This window comes from Carlito syrichta, unplaced genomic scaffold (genome assembly GCF_000164805.1).
Source record: "Carlito syrichta isolate Samal-C Ts95f unplaced genomic scaffold, Tarsius_syrichta-2.0.1 Scaffold309702, whole genome shotgun sequence".
NCBI lineage: Eukaryota > Metazoa > Chordata > Mammalia > Primates > Tarsiidae > Carlito > Carlito syrichta.
The window spans coordinates 812059-827445 of record NW_007253798.1 but is presented as its reverse complement, the minus strand read 5'-3'; the positions used below and the strand labels follow the sequence as shown (position 1 = coordinate 827445).

Genomic DNA, 15387 nt, shown 5'->3' with positions numbered 1-15387 from the left:
GGGGGGGGGGGGGGGGGCGGAGCCGTACAAGTTTAAACAAAAATAAAACTCAAACTCCAAACCAGCATCATGGGGGAAAAGCAGCACGTTAGGCATTGGTACATGTGTTTTACTGTTTTGTAAACAATACTAGTTTCAGAACTTTGGGCTGATTTCATCTATCTTTGGGCAAAACGACGGAAAGGATCTTCTAGACTTGACCTCCCAGGGCTTGGAGTGGTACCCTAGGAGGGATCATTCTGTTTTCCCTTGAGCACAGGGGTTGGAAAGTCAGGGCAGGCAGCTCTAGTCTGGCCAATGTACCCCAGCTTTTTTCTGATTCCAAGACCCACTTGAGGTGCATTATTGAAATACAGCTTCTCGGGGCCCTCCCCCTAGAGACTGCCTGGAGGGGAGCCTGGGAATTTGCCTTTTCAACAAGAATCAAGATTAGGGACGTCTGGTTAAATATTGAACACATATTTTGAAGGAGTAAAAGATGTAGTGGGGGTTTCTTAGTTGAATCTGGATACAGTGGTGCAATGAGGACATAGGAGCTGAGGTATAAAGGGGCGAAGACATGGCTGGGCGCTGTGGCTCACGCTTGTAATCCTAGCACCTTGGCAGTTGGAGGCAAGAGAATTGTCTAAGGCAGGAGTTCGAGACCAGCCTGGGCAATTGGGGAGACCTCGTCTCTACAATAAATTAAGAAAAATGAGCCAGGTGTGGTGCACGCTTATAGTTCCAGCTACTTGTAAGGCTGAGATGGAAGGATCACCTGAGCCCAGGTCAAGGCTGCGGTGGCTGTGAGCGTGTCTCTGTACTCCAGCCTGGGCAACAGAGAGAGATGACGACTCAAAAAAAAAGGTGCAAAGACAGGTGGTGTGTTTCTGAAACAGAAGAATCACTGTTTGGTTAGTTGCATGGTGGTGGAGGCAGTGTTAGGTCAGTAGGGAGCAGGTTCTGCAGGGCCTTGGAGAAGTGCTGGGCAGTATGGCTTGTTCAAGAGTTTGGGCAGGGAGAGGCATGAGTAGATTTGCATGTTGGATCATTACACAGTGTTGAGGTTTATAGTGAAGTAAAGAGTCATATTTAGCGAATTGAGAGCCAAGGCCAGGTGCTTCGTCTTCCACAGTCAAGATTTTGAGTTGGGTATTACTCTGCTCATCTTGTAAATGAAGAAAGTGAAACAAGAAGACTTTTGGCCTGCCTGAGGTCATGAAACTAATAAAGGAAGGAATGGGGATCCAAACCCACATCCTTTGTCTCTATTGCCACTTCATTAAACTGCTGATCACAGATGTGGTCCAGATGAAGGGGTCTAAATTAGCTTAGTGGTGGGCTGGTGTTTGGGACATCTTGTACAAAATGTCCTGGTACTTCTCACATTGGGCCTTTGAGTCATAAAGTGTTAGAACAGGGTATATCTAAGTGGTATCTAGTCCAATGCCTTCATTTTATAGACTGAGCACATGAATTACTTGTCCCAGCTTATGCATTCAGCTTAGACCCTACTGATGGGAGATTGGGGAGTCTCATGTTTGGAGAATTTTAGTCATTACCCTGTTTTGGCCCATTGACTCTAGTGGGCTCTCATTGATGAGAGGGGTGGGCCCAGTGTTTATTTCATGTTCATTCTAAGTGTGACTCTGCTTGGAAGAGGGACAGAAAGTTATAACTACATTTTGAAAGATAGGTGGTGACCCAAAGTCTGTTCACCTGATGTTACGTGTATTTGAGGAGGCAAGAAGATGTAAGGAGGCTACTGTGGTATTAAGTCCAGATTATAGAAACTAAGAGCTCCTGAAATGCAAGTTGATTCGTCTGGCTGTATTTGTACCTGGGCGGTGGTGATAGGTGAGACTGGACAGGTGAACAAGCAGGAAGGGTAATGTCATGATAGAGCTTGGGTGTTTTTTTTTTCAAAGGAGATAGGAAACTAAGCAGGAGATGGTTGTCAGATTTGTGCCTTATGAAGTCATTGTGGCACTGTGAAAGATGACTGAAAAGAAGGATTGGGATTGAGGCATACGGGAGATGTTGCTACTGCAAGCATGCAAAAAATAAGGAAGGGTAGAAGTCAGTGTGGAAAGAAGGGCCACATTGGAGAGATGGGAGATAGACTTGATAGTGTTTGTTGACAGGATGCGAGGGCAGATGAGGGAGGAGAAATTGAGGATGACTCGCAGGTTTCTGGGTAATAGGTAGATGGTGGAATCTTTTCCTGAAATATGGGAAGTGTGTTTTAGGAAGAAGATCTGTTTCCAGGGAAAAGATGAGGTCCGTTTTGGACCTAAAGAGATTGGAGTACTTGTATGGAAACGCGAATAGGCTGTTGAATACTTGAGTCTGGAGCTTAAGAGAGAGGGAGAGAGGATTAGGTACATTCTCAATTTATGAGCAGGTAGACAGTGTGACCCAGGGGAAGATGTGATGATGGTTGAAGCTGGAGAACAGACATGGGACAATGGGTCTCAGGTGAAGTGGGCCTCACTTCGCAGCTTGCTCCAGGTTGCCCATGCACATGTGGTCTGAGAGAAGACTCGCTGATCTTTCTTGAAGTCTTCCCTGAAGTTGTAGGGTTCTGTGTGCTCCCAGAGCACTGCTTTGAGGATGCTAGTCCAGATAGGGGGAGGGGCAGGTAGAGAAACTTTTCTGTAAAGGGCCAGACAGTAAATACTGTAGGTCGTGCATATTTCTGTTACAACTAGGAGTCTGCCCTTACAGGGGGAAAGCAGTCATAGAAAATGTGTAGAAGAATGGGTGTGGTTGTGTTCCAATAAAACTTTAGGTATCAAAACAGTAAAGGGCTGGATAGCTCTTACCCCATTATGTTAGAGGCAGTTGGATGGAGATTGGTATCTCCTACTAGTTTGTGAACTTCTATGGAAAATGGCTTGTCTTGTATTTTCTTAGGTTCTCTGGGGGATGAGCACAGTGCTCAGTTCAGAGTAAGTGTTCAAAGAGCATCTGCTCGTTTAGAAAGGCAACCTTAAAGTTGGACAGAACTAGAGTTAATTCATCCTGTCGTCCTCCCATTGTCCTGAACAAATGAAGAAGCTTGTTTTGCACTTGGAGCCAGTGACTTGCCTAAGGTTGCTTCCACACAGAATTAGGCCTGGAATCCAGCCAGGCACACTGGCTCGAGGCAAGTAAGTGAGCCTTACCATCTAATGATGAGTCGATGGCTCATGCCTTCAAGATCACTGTGGTAGTCTTTGTTGAAAACCATTAAATGGCATGTGTGAAATAATTTTGAAAACAACAATAATAGTTAATACCTATTGAACTGTTACTAAGTGTCAGGTGGTATACTTAACTCCTCTAAATGTTAGCTTATGGAATTCTCACAAGAGCCACATGGGAGTAGGCATTATTAATTATCTTTGTTTAACAGAGGAGGTAATAGACACTTGGAGAGGTTCAGTAACTTGGGTGGCCACAGCACCAGCTTTCCAGGGAGAAGTTGCAGTACAGACCTCCTCGGTGGGATTCAAGGTCCCATTTTCTTAGTGGCTTGCTATTTGTCAGCCTACTTCATGAGATGGTTATGAAAGTCAGATGAAATAGTGTGTGTAGAATCCTTTGAAATAGGCCGGTTATACAGGTTGAAGATGGGTTTACAGGATGTTTATATGAATGAGGAAACATCATGACTTGACGTTCACCAACAGCAGGAGGATGATTCTGGAGAAGGAGAGGATGATGCTGAGGTTCAGCAAGAATGCCTGCATAAGTTTTCTACCCGGGATTATATCATGGAACCCTCCATCTTTAACACCCTGAAGAGGTATGTGAGAAAGGTCTTTGTGTGGGGAGGAGGATGGGGATGATTCAGAGAGAGATTTGTAATAGACCCAAAAGATGCTATATAGAGTAAGAGTAGTGTGAGGCTGAAACGAAAGGCTTCGAGGGTCCCCTCTGCCACTTAAACATCTCATAACCTAACTTGTTGTCCATCTCAGGCTCACCTGAACCTCGCTCTAGTATCTATTGCCGCTTTGTGACTTTTCCTAGGTATTTTCAGGCAGGAGGGTCTCCAGAGAATGTCATCCAACTCTTATCCGAGAACTACACGGCTGTGGCCCAGACTGTGAACCTGCTGGCTGAGTGGCTCATTCAGACAGGTGCTTCATGTGTGCCCTTGTCCTGGCTAGTCATCCTCCCCTTTTTAAAATAGGTCTTTGGATCATTATAATGCTGATCCATGAGAAATGCCTTTGTGTTTCTAGTTTTTAAGACTTGTCCAAGTAAGGACTGAGCTTCTCATTCATTTCCATCTGCCTGACTCTTACCTTTGCTTTATCATTGAGGTTTACTGATAGCAACGGGATTCTCAGTGAGTTGTTCTCCCTGCCATGTTGTAGAATTACAGGATTATACAGTGTATATTCAGTGTGTCATTTTTAAGACGTCTATTATGGCATGCAGTAAATGATGGATAATTTCAGACTAGCTGTGATTATGGCTTTTAGCTAATATGATCAAAGTAGAGCCTTACTGTAAATCCAGGGAGCCGGGTACAGATGACATCACTGGAGTGAGTGCTGTCCGGAAACTTATCGCTTCAGTGCTGTCCCAGCAGCCAGAGACAAGCGTGTCTCTTGGCTGGCACCTGCTCCCTCCTGCTGGGCAGGGGTGTGTTTTTCCATCCTCCTGCCTGTCCCTTTTGGCCATTTGCCTTTATGCCTAGCAAAGTTTGGAAGACCTTACCTCCTGTCTGTGTAGACGGGTAGATGATCCTTTGTGTTCTGCTCATATTCCTTGTTGGTTTTCACCACTGAATATACTTAACAACTACTTTTAAAAGTTCCCAAATATTTTATAATGGACAGAAGCAATTCTGTGATATCTGATTCACATGGAGGCTTTTGACCTGTTCACTTTTTCTAAAGTGATGCATGAGTTGAGAGCTGGCCATTGTCTAGTCACTTTCATTTTCTTTCAGGTGTTGAGCCACTGCAGGTTCAGGAAACTGTGGAAAATCACTTGAAGAGTTTATTGATCAAACACTTTGACCCCCGCAAAGCAGATTCTATTTTTACTGAAGAAGGAGAGGTGAGAAATTTTCTTTGTCCCGGTACCAGTTCCTAGGGTCTTTTGTGAATTTCATGTGTACATTGGAGTGTGGCACATCATGGACATGTCAGAGTTGGGAGCTAACATCAGTGTGTGATGGGAGCTGCAGAGTCAGAGTTACCTTTAAACTCTGTGCTCAGTATAGTGAGATGCTTGCTCCTGACAGGGACATATGGCGGAGATCAGAGAAGGAATAGCAGGTTCTCCTCCACTCTCCATCTCTGTGACTCTAGGGCCCAGCTCTTGGAGGACTGTGGTGTTTTTGTGTGAGTCCTCCAAGAAGCAGCTTCAAGACAAGACTAGACAGAGATTATGGAGGACACAGCTATGAGAGAAGATGGCTAAGGGCCAGAGGATGCTGGGGGCCATTATGCAGGCATGACTCTTGGGGGTAACAGGGAAGGATGGAGGGTTAGCAGGAAGAATCTTAGGCCACAGTATGGTTTCCAGAAAGTTCCAGCCATGTCAGCAGGGAGTCTTCAGGTCTCAGGTGCTTGTTCCGGGAGCCCGTGTCTCCTGGGCAGGCTGCTTTAGAGGCCCTGCTGTGCTTAGTGGCCAGGAATAGCCGTGGGGAACCTAGCCTTGACACAGATGGGATGGTGGATTCAGAGAGTAGTCCCGAAGCCACCAGTTGCACAGTATGGGAGGCAAAAGATTCATTTTTCTGTTCTCTATACACGGTGGTGGGCAAACCACTTGTGCCATTTAAGCGACCTTTTTCTCTGTGCTGGGGGCAAGCAGCTGGTGTAGCATGAGCTCCCTGTGCCTGAGGCAGCCACTGCCCATGGGCTTCTGCTGTACTTGGACTCTCTGGGAAGCGCCTCTCAGTACTCTTGTACTGAGTTGAGTCTTCCACAAGTCAAGAGTGGGTGTCCAGGAACTGTCCTGCCCCTCAGTCCACCAGGTGGCTGTGACCAGCTCTGGGCTGCTTCCCCCGGGGCTAGATGCTCATGGGATCTCTTCCAGCAAGAATATCTGTGACTGTACAACACAATCTTCACTTATGCGACAGCCAGGCCTCTTAACTTGCTGTTTCTTGGCAGACCCCAGCGTGGCTTGAACAGATGATTGCACATACCACGTGGAGAGATCTTTTCTACAAACTGGCCGAAGCCCATCCAGACTGTCTGATGCTGAATTTTACTGTGAAGGTAGGAAGAGCTCAACAGTGGAGAAAAATAAAGGTGTTTGTGAGTGAGGGTTATTTGGGGTTGTTGGGTGGTCTGTTTCCTTTCAGAGTTCATACTTGCTTTTGCAGTAAAAGTCTTGATTGTTTTGCTCTGTAAGCCTTACACTGAGAAGGAAAAGAATACAATTTGTATCTGTGTTGGGTCAACACCAACTGTAACTTAGGGTTTAGCAGGGACACATTTGTAGTCTGTTGTGCTCTGAGAGGAGCACATATGAGGAATCCAGGGAGAGGTGGTTACCTAGGTTGCAGCCTTGGTGATAGCAAAGCGGGGGTTGGAGTGAGAGTTTAGGGCTCAGGACTGGGGCTTGCTTATTCCCCTTCATCACAGATGAGACAAGCCAGCCCTCTCTGGAAGGGTGATCACTGCCCGCAGTCCTTGACATCTTGTTTTTGTGCGGTAGCTTATTTCTGATGCAGGGTACCAAGGCGAGATCACCAGTGTGTCTACTGCGTGCCAGCAGCTAGAAGTGTTCTCACGAGTACTCCGTACCTCGCTAGCCACAATTTTAGATGGAGGAGAAGAAAACCTTGAAAAGAATCTTCCTGAGTTTGCCGTAAGTTCTTGACTTGATGAGCCTCAGATGAGGGGAGGCTGCTGTGGGTTCTGTTTTGGAAGCATGAAATGCTCAGCCCTGAAGGACGTCCATTCCAGAGGGCCCTTTAGGAATGGGAACTCGTGCCTGAGAACTGTTGAGGATTTGGCTCTTGTCCATGTGTCCATGCTTCAGTAGTGAACCCAACCCCTTTCTCCCTGTAATCTTTCAGAAGATGGTGTGTCACGGGGAGCACACATACCTGTTTGCCCAGGCCATAATGTCCGTGCTGGCCCAGGAGGAGCAGGGGGGCTCTGCCGTGCGCAGGATCGCCCAGGAAGTGCAGCGCTTTGCCCAGGAGAAGTGAGAGGCCCTGTTTCTGCTCACCCTGTCCCTCCCTAGTGCACCCTGCAGGCCCCTCCCATGTCCCTAGTTCCACAGCCAAAGCTTCTAGCACCTTCTAGATTTTGACATATAGGTAAACTTCATTTTATCCAACAGAGCTGGAAGAGTCAGAGTAGTTTAAAGTACATGTGGAGAACTTGCTTTCTAAAGTGTTGCTTTGGTGACTGTTTTGTAAAGTATTCGACTATTCTTCAGCTCTCTGGACTTGTGGGCTTAGACTGTCTTACACCGGGATTCATCAATAACAAATCACATCAGTCCTGAAAATAGTAATTCATCAATCTATTATTACGTTGTCATCTATATCTTACAGTTTAAGATGAGCTTGTATTTGCTTTCTTTTCTAATAGAGTCACAGTGAGGTATTGTAAAGTGTGTGATTCCTTGTATAGAGTTGGCAAAGCTGAGTCATTCTTTCCCAGATTGCTCAAATTGTTGTTTTCATGGGTCAGTTAATCAATATATCTGTGAATGACAGAAACATTGAAAAACAAAGGGATCCCAGCAATCCAAAGCATTAAATGTGAAAGAGAAAAGAAAGAAAAAAGAAAAAGCTGCCTTGTGATGATGGGCTCTGTGGTTTTTCCATCAAGAGGCCACGATGCCAGTCAGATCACGTTGGCCCTGGGCACAGCTGCCTCTTACCCCAGAGCCTGTCAGGCCCTCGGGGCCATGCTGTCCAAAGGAGCCCTGAACCCTGCTGACATCACCGTCCTTTTCAAGATGTTCACAAGCATGGACCCGCCACCTGTGGAGCTCGTGAGTTGCTTCTCATCTTGAAAATTAGTTGGGATACCCCCAATGCCAACAGGGCCACTTGTGAAAGTCTGTTTTGTCTAATTTTCTTAAGTCCTATAAGTGTAAATTCTGTCATTTTCCTGTTCTTTCCTCACGCTTTCAGCTTGGAAACGTTAGTGTCCCTGCAGGGGTGAGTGAGACCACCAAGCATGGCCTCACATCTGCTGTTCTGTTCCTGGATGTGTGTTTCTCCCCAGATCCGCGTGCCTGCCTTCCTGGACCTTTTCATGCAGTCACTTTTTAAACCAGGAGCCAGGATCAACCAGGACCACAAGCACAAATACATCCATATCTTGGCTTATGCTGCAAGCGTGGTGGAGACCTGGAAGAAGGTACTGTGAGTTCTGAGAATTTGTGGACTTTTAGGAGACAGTTATCTTTTGTTTGGTATTATTTCGAAATTTTGGCTGCAAGAAATCAAGCCTGTCTAGTGTCAGAAATGTTTTTTCTACTGTTTGTGCACAAAGTAGTGAAAGTGCTAAAACATCTCCAGAAAAGGTGTGTGGAGTCTGTGAAACTCTGTAGACTGTAATTGGAAGTATGACTAAAGAAGTAAAACTGATTGCATAAGCCACAGACACTCGTCTCATTGGGCCTCAGTTTCTGTACTCAGTGTGACTGTGAGGTTTTATAAATTAATTGACTTCCGGCGTCAGAGATGGGGCAGTGATTTGCAGAGAGAAGTGGCTGGTGCCAGCGTACCTGTCGACAAGGCTAGGTTCTCCGTCGGGACTAGGCAGTGGTGTGTGTGTTTTCAGAACAAGCGAGTGAGCATCAACAAGGATGAGCTGAAGTCGACATCGAAAGCTGTGGAAACGGTTCACAATTTGTGTTGCAATGAGAACAAAGGGGCCTCTGAACTTGTGGCAGAACTGAGCACCCTTTATCAGTGCATTAGGTAAGCAAAACGAGACCTCCCTCTACCCTTGCTTCTACGGGGAAGAGGTGGTTTCAGGTTTCATATTCAAAGTGCAAAATAGCAAAAGCTTCAGAGATACCTATTCATTTTATTTCTTTTTTCTTTTTTAATCAGTGTGTAGAGAACTTTAAACAGTTTTAGCAGTATGAATAATTTTCAGGTGTTTACTTGTCAGAAGTCTGTTCAATAAACCCTTACAAGTTAGAGTAAGTAAAAGGTAGTCCAGCCAGAAATACAAAAATTGATTCGAAGAAAGTTCTATTTATAGTACAGGTTACACCAGCACAGTGTTGCTTGTATGGAAATGATTTGTGGTCACGCTGGTTGTGTAAATGGATGTGTCCTGGAAATAGTGTGTCCTCTCAGGCATGGGCATCTCTCCCCTCTTAATTTGTACTAGGGACAAAGAAAGGGTTTGCTATAAATAAAGGTAAACTTCAGCCCAGTCCACCAGACTCCCCGAGGGTTTTGCAGTAGTAATCTTTTCCTTTTAAGTTAGTGAAGTGGGTTTAAGGGAGCTGAGCTTGCTGTCTGCCTCACACTGCGCGTGTGTGGTTGCTGATCTGATTGGGCCATTCACTTGTCAGTGCCTCCTGGCAGAGCACATTGAAGGGTGAATCCTGGGTCACTGGGGTTTGTTTTTAAACTATCTGACTTTTTAATGCTTTTCTAGCATATCTGAGTTTTTGTTAGCTGTTTTTTAAAGGAAGCATTCTGTCTCGTTCACCTATAGGTTTCCAGTGGTAGCGATGGGTGTGCTGAAGTGGGTGGATTGGACTGTGTCAGAACCAAGATACTTTCAGCTGCAGACGGACCACACCCCAGTCCACCTGGCGTTGCTGGATGAGGTGAGAGGGTGGGAGGGCCATTGGCAGTGAGCACAGTGTCTGTCTCGAGGCACTGCCATTGTATCCTCTTTTCTTTCTTTTTTTTTTGAGTTGTAGTCTCACTCCATTACCCAGGCTGGAGTGCAGTGGCACACTCATGGCCACCCCAGTGTCGACCTGCTGGGCTCGGTCAATCCTTCTGCCTCAGCCTTCTTAGTAGCGGGAGCTACAGGCGTGCACTACCATGCCCAGCCAATTTTTTTTTTAATTTATTGTAGAGACAAGGTCTCACCACGTAGCCGAGGCTGTGCATCTTCTTTTCTTCTTTCTTTCTTTCTTTTTTTTTTTGAGTTGGAGTCTCACTCTGTTGCCCAGGCTAGAGTGCAGTGACATGCTCATGGCCACTGCAGCCTTGACCTGCTAGGCTCAGGTGATCCTTCCATCTCAGCCTTCCAAGTAGTTGGAACTACAAGCATGCGCTACTACGCCCGGCTTTTTAAAAATTTATTGTAGAAACAAGGTCTCACCAAGTTGCCCAGGCTGGTTTCAAATCCCCCTGAGCTCAGACAGTCCTCTTGCCTTGGCCTCCCAAGGTGCTGGGATGACAGGCTTGAACCACCGCACCCAGCCTGCATCCTCTTTTCAAAAATAGCACTTTCTATCCTAAATGAGCATTTGCCTTTGAAAGATCTAGTTTCATTGACTGTATAGATTTCTCAGTTTTTATTAAGTGTTGCTGGGAGGATGAGGGGTGGTCTAGAAGCTGACTGGCCTTGGGCCAAGTGTCAGGGCCGACTTCATCAGCGATTGCTGTCCTTGTGGTCTGTGACCATGACTGTGGTTCTGTGTGTGCTGAGAGTGGCCACACTGCACAGTGAGGCTTCCTGTTTATAGATCAGTACCTGCCACCAGCTTCTGCACCCACTGGTCCTGCAGCTGCTTGTTAAGCTTTTTGAGACTGAGCACTCCCAGTTGGATGTGATGGAGCAGGTAAGTAGATGCCCAGTGGGTCCATTGGGGGCTGGGGAGGACCCCATTCTAACCAGCTCCCTGCCCCTTCCACAGCTTGAATTAAAGAAGACCCTGCTGGACAGGATGGTTCACCTGCTGAGTCGAGGTTATGTACTTCCTGTTGTCAGTTACATCCGAAAGTGTCTGGAGAAGCTGGACACTGACATTTCACTCATTCGCTATTTTGTCACTGAGGTCAGCAACGCACCGTTGGTTTCATATTTCATACTGTTTACACTAGCACTGTTCTTTTTGGCTTAATTTGGTTCATTTTGTACCTAACTCTGAGAACTGTGCTTTCTGATAATCATGTATGACACTGACAGATAACTAGTCTCTCAGACGCCTCCTGCCTACAGGAGCTGTATTATTTTACCTCCATTCCCACCCTGGGTGTTGGAATGGTGGAGACTGGCGGTGTCACCAGGGAACCGGGGGAGGGAAGGGGAGGGGATTTCTCCAAGCTGATTGCTGTTTCACCGAGTGTTGGTGGATGCCAGTGTGGACCATGCAGGTGACCCTACTTCCCTGCGCAGGTGCTAGATGTCATCGCTCCTCCGTACACCTCTGACTTTGTGCAGCTTTTCCTCCCCATCTTGGAGAATGACAGCATTGCTGGCACCATTAAGACAGAAGGCGAGCATGACCCCGTGACGGAGTTCATAGGTGAGGCTCAGTAGACTCCCTGTGCTCTGATAGAAAACGTCATTGTTTACCTCCTGTTTCTAACCCAGTGACCCTCCTCCTTCTGTTAAAGCTCACTGCAAATCCAACTTCATCATGATGAACTAATTCAGAGCAGCCTCCAGAGCTGAGGCAGAACATTCCAGACCCTTTCAAGAAGCTGCTGTTTTAAGAGGCTCAGTTGGCCTCTTGGAAATGGATTCTGCTGGGAGGAGGTGGACAACTTCTTTAAAAAGGAAAATCTTAGCAGTTTGAGTAAAAAACTGCTATTATGAATAGTCCCTTTTCTCTGTCGTAAACCCAGTACCACTCCTTAAGCCTGTTCACAGCACTCATTTCCCCAGTGTATGAAGTAGGTTTGTGTTACCTCAGGATGGAGCCTACTGCCAGCCCCAGGGGTGGTGGGAACTCAGAGGTATCTCATATTGCTCGGTGGACTGCTTTCAGAGTTGACCTAAGTTTTTTTTTTTTTTACAAGAACCTAATTAGTTAGTTGATGTTTTATTGTATTTGTTTTAATTTGCTAAGAACTAATAAATTTCAGAAAGCCTTTCTACTGGGCTGGGTTAGGTCCTGATGTGTTGTTTTGTGTGTGAATAAGACATGCCCAGGCTCAGTCCTTGTGTGGAGTCAGGTATTTTATTCCTCTCTTGAGCAGTTTGAAGTTGCCATCTCCCCCTCCCCCCCTCCATTGGCTCAGAGTGACACAGGAACTGGTGATAAGTGTGAAATATTATGCCTCTTAAATGCCACAGTTATAATCTGCCACAGTTGCCACATAGAAAACACCAGCCCTCTACTGAAGGAAACTGAGGTCCCAGAATGTCCTTTCTTGTGATTGGTCTTTTACCAGGTAGCTGATGGCAGTCACTATGCAAGTACTAAAGTTATCCCATCTCAAGTCTGCCTTGGGAATGCCAGTACCACGGTGTCCCATGTTGACAGGCCCTTCCAGGGTGTTCAGTGCCATTCCAGCCAGCCATTATTGGTAATCACCGCAGTTCCTGCCAGCTAGCCTGGTGCCTGTGGCCACAGGATCCTCATCTGGTCAAGGTCCGTGGTGCCACCTCTCCAAAACTGCTCTCTCAGAATTGTCGCCTTAAACGATGGGGTCCCCAAAGGTGCAGTGCCTCTCGATAGCAAGGTTGTAACTGGTGCCCTGCCCATCCCTGTAGGTACTGGTCACAATCTTCATCCAACCCTTCTCGCCCTGTGAGGAGAAGCAGGACCTGGCATCAGCCCCTCCGCCCACCACCCTGCCCCCCACCTCTGCCTCCATTCATCTGCCTAGTCTTGGGGCACATGCAGGATCCAGCTGCCTCCTCAGCCACTCCCTTCACTCCTCCCATGCCCCTATTCGGAAATAGCTTTGTTGAAAAAGTGCATGTGGTTAACATTTAACAGGAGGGCCTCTATGCCAGAAGCTAATTAATGTAACAAATGTGTTGACTCTTTAGACCCAATGATTTATCTACCTATCAGTGCCCCTACTTGTAATCATTTAATAAAAAATATTGACATTTCATCACTTCCACATTAACTACTTCCCCCATTTCATGATAATGAATTTCTGTCTCTCAAACTATTAATGGCTAATACTCAGTCTTGAAAATTAAAAACTCTGGCAGTTCATTTCTTTCTCCTGGAGTTTTGACCCAACTCAGAAGTGTTTGAAAACCTACAGTGTTACTTAGGAGAGCCCAAAACCATGACAGGAAAAAGAATGAGATGGCTGTAAAGGAAGGAGCCGTGACACTGTTCCCTCTGGCAGTGCCTCTCCAGCAGTCGCCCCCGGGACACTTGGCAATATCTGGAGACAGTTTTGTTCACACTGGGGCTGGTGGGGAGGCCTCCTAGTGTAGAGGTGCCAGGGATGCTGCTAAACACCCATCAGTGCGTGGGATAGCAGCAGCCCCACACAATAGAGCTGGCCCAAAAGTCACTGGTGCCATGGCTGAGACAGGGCTGGAGCAAGAAGCCCTGTGCTCAGGCCACTGCTTGGAGCTCAAGCCAACCATTCAAGTGAGAGAAGCATCTGTTCTTTTTCAAGTTGTGCCCCTAAGAAAGTGAAAACATCTTACCCAGGGTTCACCCCAGGAGTTCCGGACGATCCAGTACTCAATCCCATCGCTGATGCCCCACCCAGCCACGGAAACGACGTGGTTGATAAAGGCCTCTTTGTGGTACTCGGCGTAGACCCCTCCGGTGTAGTTAGTCATCCTTTCTGTTGCCATTATACCACAGCTGAGGGCAACAGTCATAGGGTCAGCACTTCATAGTGAAGGTGCTTGGCAGCAGGAGAAACAGCCTGATGTGACCACTTGTGGATCCAACATGGGTAATGTGACCACGTGTGAATCTGATACAATAAGTGCACATCAGGCAGTTCTGTGTAGGCCTGCTGCTATTCACACAGTGTCTTCACTGCTGCGACAGCCTGCCAGCACCAAAGCACTCACTAAAGCTGGGGGAGCAGTCCCCCTGTGTGTCACAATCACCCAGGGAGCAGGCAGGTTAGGTGTTAGCTCAGTTTACTTCATAGAAAACTGAAGTTCTTAGAGGGGAAAGGATGTTGGAGCTGTGTCTCATGCCCAGTGACTAAAACAGCCAGGTCCGTGTGCAGTGGCTCATGTCTATAATTCCAGCACTTTGGGAGGCGGAGGCAAGAAGGTTGCCAGAGCCCAGGGGTTCGAGACCAGCCTGGGCAACTTGGCAAGACTGCATCTCTACAATAAATCAAAAAACTAGCTGGGTATGGTGGCATGCGCCTGAAGTTCCAGCTGTTTGAAGGCTGAGGTGGAAGGATTGCTTGAACCCAGTAGGTCAAGGCTGCAGTGGTCACGAATGTGCCACTGCACTCGAGCCTGGGTGACAGAGTGAGACATAAGGCAAGGGATGAAGAACACACATGCACTTGTACACGCACACACTGGTATAGCCTCACGGGCGGGGCCTCTGCTCACCTGATGGGACCATTGGCATAGATTTCTGCCATCATCTTCTCCCTCCCAGAGATGGAACCATAGTCGCCCACTCTCCAGAGGGTGTAGTTCCGGATGGCGTGGCACTCTTTGAATTCAGTACATGTCCCACATTGGTTAAACTTGTCACACTCTAGGACAGAACGTGAAAAGTCAGCATGGGACTGTCTCGTCGCTAACCCTCTGGGAAGCACTCGGAATCCTCTCTCCACTTCTCTAATTCTGCCGACCATTCATTAGCCAATAACAGATCATCTCGTTACTAGTTGCTGTTTAATGAAGCTCTTCTTTCAGCTGCAAGGGAGCTAGAAAAAACCCCCAGGACGTGGCAGAAAAGAAAGGAGACACATTAATCAGCACATAGTAGGTGCCCACAAGGCAGTCTCTTCCCCTTTACTAGAAAGACTGGGAGAAAGCCCTCCTTTCCATAATTTTTTTTTTTTTTTGAGTCGGAGTCTCACTCTCACCCAGGCTGAAGTATAATGGCACACTCATGGCCACTGCATCCTCGATTCATGGGGCTCAGGCAATCCTTCCGCCTCAGCCTTCCAAGTAGCTGGAATTATAGGTGTGTGTCATCACATCTGGCTAATTGTTTGATTTATTGTAGAGGTGAGGTCTCGCCATGTTGCCCAGACTGGTCTCAAACCCATGGGCTCAGGCAATCCTCTCACCTCTGCCTCCCAAAGTGCTGGAATTACAGGTGTGAGCCACCGCACCTGGCTTCTGTAATTCTTTACAGCTGAAATTGGAGTATGATCAAATTGTTAGCACTTCATAAGATGATTCTGTTGCTGGTTAGTGAATAAATAGACCAATACACTTTTTTTAAAAAAGGCATTTTCTTATTTTGGTTTGAGAGGTATCAAGAATTAAGCTTTAAAAAAAGAAAGAAAAAGCCAGGCTCGGTGGCTCAGCCTGTAATCCCGTGCCTTTGGGAGGCTGAGGTGAGTGGATTGCCTGAGCCTGTGGGTCGAGA

The 15387-nt window shown here is 46.9% G+C and overlaps 2 protein-coding genes across 2 annotated transcripts in view; one reads left to right on the top strand and one right to left on the bottom strand.

The window, feature by feature from the left end:
- The first annotated feature begins 3646 nt into the window (after positions 1–3646).
- On the top strand, positions 3647–11996 carry NELFCD (negative elongation factor complex member C/D). The gene is made up of 14 exons (XM_021717346.1): positions 3647–3769; positions 3997–4106; positions 4928–5037; positions 6102–6209; positions 6652–6804; positions 7016–7146; positions 7782–7947; positions 8184–8318; positions 8745–8884; positions 9639–9753; positions 10627–10737; positions 10798–10938; positions 11280–11409; positions 11501–11996. The coding sequence occupies exons 1-14, from the start codon at positions 3738–3740 to the stop codon at positions 11533–11535; spliced, it is 1617 nt and encodes a 538-aa protein (XP_021573021.1). The 5' UTR covers positions 3647–3737; the 3' UTR covers positions 11536–11996.
- Positions 11997–12047: 51 nt separating this feature from the next.
- CTSZ (cathepsin Z) overlaps positions 12048–15387 on the bottom strand; it is a 12346-nt gene continuing 9006 nt past the window's right edge. Inside the window, exons 4-6 of the mRNA XM_008067547.1 lie at positions 14391–14541; positions 13509–13671; positions 12048–12637 (exon numbers count right to left, since the gene is read on the bottom strand). Of these exons, the coding sequence (XP_008065738.1) occupies positions 12527–12637; positions 13509–13671; positions 14391–14541 (425 nt within the window). The 3' untranslated portion in view covers positions 12048–12526. The remainder of the gene's footprint in view (positions 12638–13508; positions 13672–14390; positions 14542–15387) is intronic.

Excerpts from the sequence above, each read along its gene's own strand:
- NELFCD (XM_021717346.1), top strand. The coding sequence starts at position 3,738 with ATGGAACCCTCCATCTTTAACACCCTGAAGAG. Across the intron at positions 6,210-6,651 it reads TGCTGAATTTTACTGTGAAG|CTTATTTCTGATGCAGGGTA; the intron begins GTAGGAAGAGCT and ends TTTGTGCGGTAG. Across the intron at positions 8,319-8,744 it reads TGGTGGAGACCTGGAAGAAG|AACAAGCGAGTGAGCATCAA; the intron begins GTACTGTGAGTT and ends GTGTGTTTTCAG.